This window comes from Ceratina calcarata, unplaced genomic scaffold (assembly GCF_001652005.2).
Source record: "Ceratina calcarata isolate Rehan_Ccalc_2016 unplaced genomic scaffold, ASM165200v1 scaffold93, whole genome shotgun sequence".
Taxonomy (NCBI): Eukaryota; Metazoa; Arthropoda; class Insecta; order Hymenoptera; family Apidae; genus Ceratina; species Ceratina calcarata.
The window spans coordinates 335,931-342,436 of record NW_017180684.1 but is presented as its reverse complement, the minus strand read 5'-3'; the positions used below and the strand labels follow the sequence as shown (position 1 = coordinate 342,436).

General features: G+C 42.0%; 1 protein-coding gene across 5 annotated transcripts in view; it reads right to left on the bottom strand.

Moving 5' to 3' along the window:
* Positions 1-6,277, bottom strand: part of Atpalpha (sodium/potassium-transporting ATPase subunit alpha) — an 82,678-nt gene extending 76,401 nt beyond the window's left edge. For 2 of the 5 annotated variants that reach the window (XM_026819112.1, XM_026819113.1), the window contains exon 1: positions 6,035-6,277. In XM_026819112.1, coding sequence (XP_026674913.1) covers positions 6,035-6,064 — 30 coding nt within the window. In that variant the 5' untranslated portion in view covers positions 6,065-6,277. The remainder of the gene's footprint in view (positions 1-6,034) is intronic. The other 3 variants (XM_018035827.2, XM_018035826.2, XM_018035829.2) reach the window with 3 other exon arrangements.
* Between the last annotated feature and the right edge of the window lie 229 nt (positions 6,278-6,506).

The following is a 6,506-nucleotide window of genomic DNA, read 5'->3' as shown; positions in this document are numbered from 1 at the left end:
CTAAAGTGCATAAACTTTTGGGATTGACTGTATAGCCAATACACCCTTAATTAAATTCGTGATTGAAAACGATTCATTACACGACTAAGAGCGTTATTTATTATTACTCTGCAGCATTTTGATTCGGTGCGATCGATGGAACAATGCTCATCGTTAGCCTCCTATGTTACGGCCTAGCGAACAATAAAATCGGACTGGATTCTATGGGGGATCATTTTTCCCGCACCGCTCGCAATCACCGCTAGATTGTGGCAACATTTCCAGTGTAAACCGAACACCGGAAGCGAATAATAGGGTGAAGAACGTTCCAGGAAAATCCACGAACTTGTATGCGCCGCGAATATCGATCGACTAGAATGTAAAACTTGAAACGATATGTGTATCTAAACGGAACGTAAAATAACGAGAGAAAGGACGATGTAAATTGTGATGTAGCTAATTAACTGCAATTGCCGGTGAATCGGTATCGTATTTAATAATTTAGGAAATAATGAGTGTGTTTGCAACACACTATTGTGTACATCTCACCATCTGTCTTCAATTATAACGGCGATACCTTGTCTGTCTACATACACGATTTCCAATATGAACCAACCGAGAATGAAAGAGTTTAATACGACCGAGCAAAGTTCTCTCTACATTATTTTAATCATATGAAAAAATTCCTCGAGATAATAATCCTCTCAGTTTCTATTTTCAGATCGGCGTTAACCATATCTAACTATATAACCGACAAGGTTCTCTAATATCTTCGATATTCCTCCCCTGAAGTAGGGCCTAAACCAACATCGACCTCGCACAGCTAATACATGAGTTCAAACAACGAAACACAATCAATACTGAACTCCTAACTCGCTGCCATTATGCCTGCAAGCTCCAGTTCCCTCAATTTCCAAAATTAATTTAATGGCAAAGGTGCAGCCAATTAGAATTTCCTCTCTTTTAGAGCAGAGAATTATTTACCCCGAACTACCTCTAGACCGAAGTTCGAACATAATTATACACATTTCTAAAGAGTTCCGACGCCGTCGTTGCTTTCCTAATAAAATTTTCGATCGTCATCAAAAATCTTGGAATGCAGACGTCGACGCATCATAATCAGCGAGACTCGCGTCGCGAGCACGTGACCCGGGGCCCTGGCATAATGCACAGGCTCTCTCGGCGACGATGTAGGTCATGCCTGCTGTATTCTCCGGTGAGCAAGAATTACTAACACGCGGAAACTCGAAAATGTCAGACTGTTTTCAACCCTGCGAGTGACACTCGATGGCGACGTCACGACGACGTCGACGACAAACTAGCTCTAGAACAAGGTAAGCATAGCGAATCGCACGCCACTCGGCTTTACGATGACGAGAGCATGTAACCCCGTCAAAAGTAACAGCGAGAGATGGTTGCACTACGTGGACGAGGGTTCATAATTAGCAACCACTGCCGTGTTCTTTTTCTCCATTTTCCCTCGACAGAACTTTCATTCGGGATACAGTTTTCATGTACACTTATAAGGTCATAAGACTCGAGATACTTTCAAGCGGTTGTTGCTTATAAAAAAATCTCACGTGTAAGTATCTTAATTAAAAGGAAAAACGTCGCCACGCGGTCGTTTTCTTCAATAATGTGATTGTAAATTGTAATAAGATATTGGAATTCGAATTAGAATACTTATACATACAACCTATAGCATTGAAGACCTTTCTTTGATTGTTCATTAAATCGACATCAATTTCAGTCATTACTTGAACAAAGGAGAACGACTGACCTTTTCCTCAGTCAGATTAGTAGAAAGTTTACAATGCGAAGTTGCGCGAATTCGCGAAAGATCCCAGATCCCATTTTATCCGGGAGATTATCACCCAACAAACAGGACTAGATATAACTGACGATTTTACTAAATTTAGTTAGCACTTCCCGAAACTGCCGATGCTAATTTCATTCGCCGTTGACCTTTCGCGTTACTATTAAAGGCGTGCACGTAGTACAGTTTCGTCTCGAAAACATTAGAATTTTGGTCAGCATTAGAAACAAGAAACAGTAGATTCCATCGTTTCCGTGTTAACCAGGACAGTATGCACGTAAAATGCACAACAGTTTTTTAGAGGATTCCCACTATCTCTCTCGCATTAAATGGACACGAGCTCGGATCGATTCAGCGATCTACACTGAATTTTAATTTCAAATTAGATTAAAAAATCTCGGCTCTCGATATTACGCTTCTTCGTGCGCGGGGTTCGATGCATAATTTATGGCGGAAAAAGGAAATATCTGTGGCCAGCGAAAATAAGACGAAAATGTATAACGAAATTTTTCCGCGTACGTGGATTTGATATTCCGGTAGATGTAATTTGAATATTCATACGACGTAGCCGACATCACACGGTTTCTACGTGCCCGCCCGGAGCTCGTTACCACCGCGGCTAACATTCTTTACGCAGAAGTTAATTCGTCGCGCGGTAAACAAAAAGCAGGACTGAGCGGCCGGTCGTTTTTAAATTATTTACCGACTAATTCCGGAAGTTGCGGCCGTTCTCGAATTAATAGGGACACCGTGGAACGACAAACTATGTTACACTTCGCTCACGTAACGTAATGGAATAAGAGGCAAAAGAAGAGTCGTTCGCGTGCTGCACGTGCTCTTTAAAACGCCGCCAGACCAGCGTAATTACTATCGCATCGCGGTGTGAACGTCATTGAGAATCTCTCTGTCCGAATCTCTCCTCGTCACATTTTTACAAGGAATCCATTCGTCCTTCAATGGTTAATGGCCCGTCGCTTCTGCATTCCGGAATGCAAATAAATCACGCGAGATAAAATATTTATAGAAATCGTCCAACAGAGAATTACTTCTCTTATCACTTCTGATATTTCGCATACTTTTATGCACGGCTTCGTATTCTCTGTCCAATAAATTCTGAAATCAATCCAGTGATAACGAGACTTTAATCTATCAGTTAAAAAAATGCATTCCAAATCAAGTGAACATCGGAATAGGTACTAATCTCTCAATACTTCGTATATTGTTGAAAATGGCGAAGACACTTTATATTCACTGGTGATACAATTCTTCTATTATTGCATAAAATCTGCTGTACAGTGATAACGCTCACGATCCAGATAACAACGTACGGTTGTACGTAGTTTAAAAATCATTCATACCCGATAAGCCGGGCGAACGATGAAAAATATAAAATATATAGACGTTTATCGAATTTTTCGATGTTAACTGATAACGGTAGTCGTTGCACCGGAGGCCGGCAATAATTTTCGAGGGGCTCTTAATTAGAGTTAAACCCATTAACATGCGCGCGTGTACGTGTACGCATTCCCGCGTGTCGGTGTTACGTAATTTTATCGGTGGATAAGCCGTTATCGCCGGACACGTTATCGACTCGTTGTACACATACCGATAATACGCGTGCACCGGGTGCAGAAACGTGTTCGTGAAAATAAGACCCATTAGCAAATTGCACGTTCGAGTACGAATTGTCGTTTGAACAGAAATAGAACACTGTATCGAATTTACTTGTCGCTATCTCTTTAATTGTTACGTTCATAATTAGACAAAGTCTAGCAGCAAGTTGTTATCTGTCTCATTGCGGCACTAGTAATCGAGTTTGCATTGCAGTTGTATAGACTGCATCCTCGAAGTGTATCTTTTTCCTATGAGAGGATTTGAAATGGGAAATTCGTTGAAAAATTCCGTGAACGAGACACGTACATCGAGATGTAAATTGGTCTCCATTTGGCACTAATCAGGTGGCATTCAACGCAGCGTGGCGTCGTAAACTCAAGGGGTGTAGTGCCAGAACGGAGAGGAAAAAACTGAACAGTGGCCGGGCATTTAAATGATCGAAGAGAGACGACGTCGCGCGCGGATGCGAGACCGAATTAGAGGAGGTAAAGGAATTTAAAAGGGCCAATATGCAGGGCGGTTTCCTTCCCAGGAATTATGGTCTCTGGTCGCGTGGGCCGACCCCTCCGGTGTTCACATCGCCGCCGTCGCGGAAGTTCACCATTAAAACAGCTGGATCGAGCCAGATCTCACGAGACAAATCTAGACGCCTCACTGTCACGGGTTTGACCTCGAAACCGGACATTCTTAAATCCCCGCGAGAGGATCCGGACGGCTAATAAAACGAAACCGCGATCCTGCGGGAGGCATTCGGGAACTGGTGGACGCACGATTTCCCTTTGGAAATAGACAAGTCGTAACATAAATCTGGCACGCTAGTACGAACACGTTTATGTACGTTTCCGTGACTCAGATTGTCAACCCCTGGCGATACCACTTTGTTTTTCTGGGTCAATTAACTTTTAGCAGGTAATGGTAAAGAGTCGATGATTTACGTTAGGACCCGACCTACTAATCACAATAAAAGATAACTGGCTGGTAATAAAAGCTACCCTAGCGTAACGATTATGTAGAAAGCGATAGAAGTGAACAATCGATAGACGTATTTGTAAAGCAGGACATGTTCAACGGGCAGAAGAGAAATTGAACGAGGAAATACAGTGGACACAGACTGGAAGCGTGTGCACGGCCCCCTGACACACATCGACTCGTTAAAATAACGACATAATGGCTAATTTAGCGATAATAAGCGCGAACCGTATCGTTCAAATTAGCGTCGAAGGTGAGACGACAAAGAGGGGCGTCCGAGGAACGAGAAAAAAAACGAAACGCCAGATCGACATTTACATGTGTCCGTATCACGTAACGATTCACGTATACTATTACCGCGTTACGCATTGGATATCCAACTCCTGCCATCTTGTAGCCATTTCAATAAATACATATCTTGCAGTCCGCCAGGGCTGTACCTCAAGTCTTTTTAAAATAAATGTACTAAATATTTATCATCCTTTGCTTACCTCCTTATTAATTATATCGCTATATTATAATTAATAATAATAAATAATTTTATTATTAATAATAATAAATAATAATTACCTCCACTCAAAATATATTAAACCCTTCATATCACTCTCCGTACTAACACCGAAACCAACGATCTTCAAAAACGCATGAAGATCATTGTTCAATAAAAGAAAACTATCTGAATTCCATTTCATGTTTAATAATAGAATCCATATGACAAAACGTCACGTTTACTCTTTATAAACGTAAAGATAGCATAAAAAGGAAATGTGTGTCAAAGATTTTGTAACAGACACACGACGATGTAAATATATTTTCGACTGCTTTCACTTCTTCAGTTTGGTGATACTGAAGAAACTATGCTACTTGTCGCTAGCACGAGGGATAAAATTTCTCTCCGTCGACATAATCTTTGATATATAACACTATATATTACGTCCGACGACGAGAAATTGTAATCTGATAGGATTCCAAGTATCTTTTAGCTTAGGGAATGTTTATCTGCAATCGACCATTTAATACACATAAACATATGCCAACAAACGGGAATGCTAATTTAAAGTGAGTATGTATGTTTCGTAAGATGGAACAGAGAAGAAAATATTCAATCCACTCGACTTTTCGGTTACGATTATGTTTCTCTCGCTACTGACAGGAATATCATAACTTCCATGTACTCAATCTCACGTGCATAAGACTTTATCTTATCAAACGGTAACTTGTTGTATTATCGAATCTATAGTATTAATTTAAACGTTGTCCTATTTTGACATATCATGATACTTAATCGATATACGTTCAACTCGCGATTTTTATGTTTCTACTTAAATAAGGTTATGTCAACGTCATATAGTAATGCTACGAAGTAAATTAATTCCGTAAATCGTCGAGAAATTCCACGGGAATGACTGGCCAAGGGCGTGGTTTACCGGAGAGTATGACGTTCCTGTGTAAACGAGACGCGTGGCCTGTCGCCGAATGAAGCGCGCGAACACAATTACAGAGGATCGCGAATTCGATAAGGCGATCGATAAAACAACGCCACGCGGGACGCTCGTTTCATGGTTTCGTCGTACGAGCGGCCTGCTTTTGCGTCACGATCGAACTCGCATTGAACGTATGAATTCCCGAAAGAAATAAACAAAAAATGTTACTGACCTCAGTCGCTAGCTTTCCTTTCGACGCCATCTTGACAACAATGATGGCCGTCGGTCGACGTTTCGACTACCTGCTGCACGAGCCGCACTTCGAATAACCAAAAAACGAGTCCCTCGCGATTACGCACGTCACTGATCCTCGTTGCTCGGGTTCTGATATCACACTCGCGGCGAGCTCGGTCTCGGACACGCCTCACTTCCACCGGAACCGTAATAAATCGGTTGCAACCACGCGATTTCGTAACACGACGCGTTCACGCTGCCGGACCGAAATACTGTGTGCTGACGTCACCGGCGGCACGAAGTCACCCCGGCTCATCACAATCGTGTATCCCCGCCGCCGATACGAGTCCCTTTCACTCGCTCGCTCCCTAATAATATGTACGGTAACTCTCCCCACCTCTCGATGTCAACATACGCGTTATCCTGTTTCATTCTCGATACGATCGCCTACCTTTCTTCCTCCTCTCGTT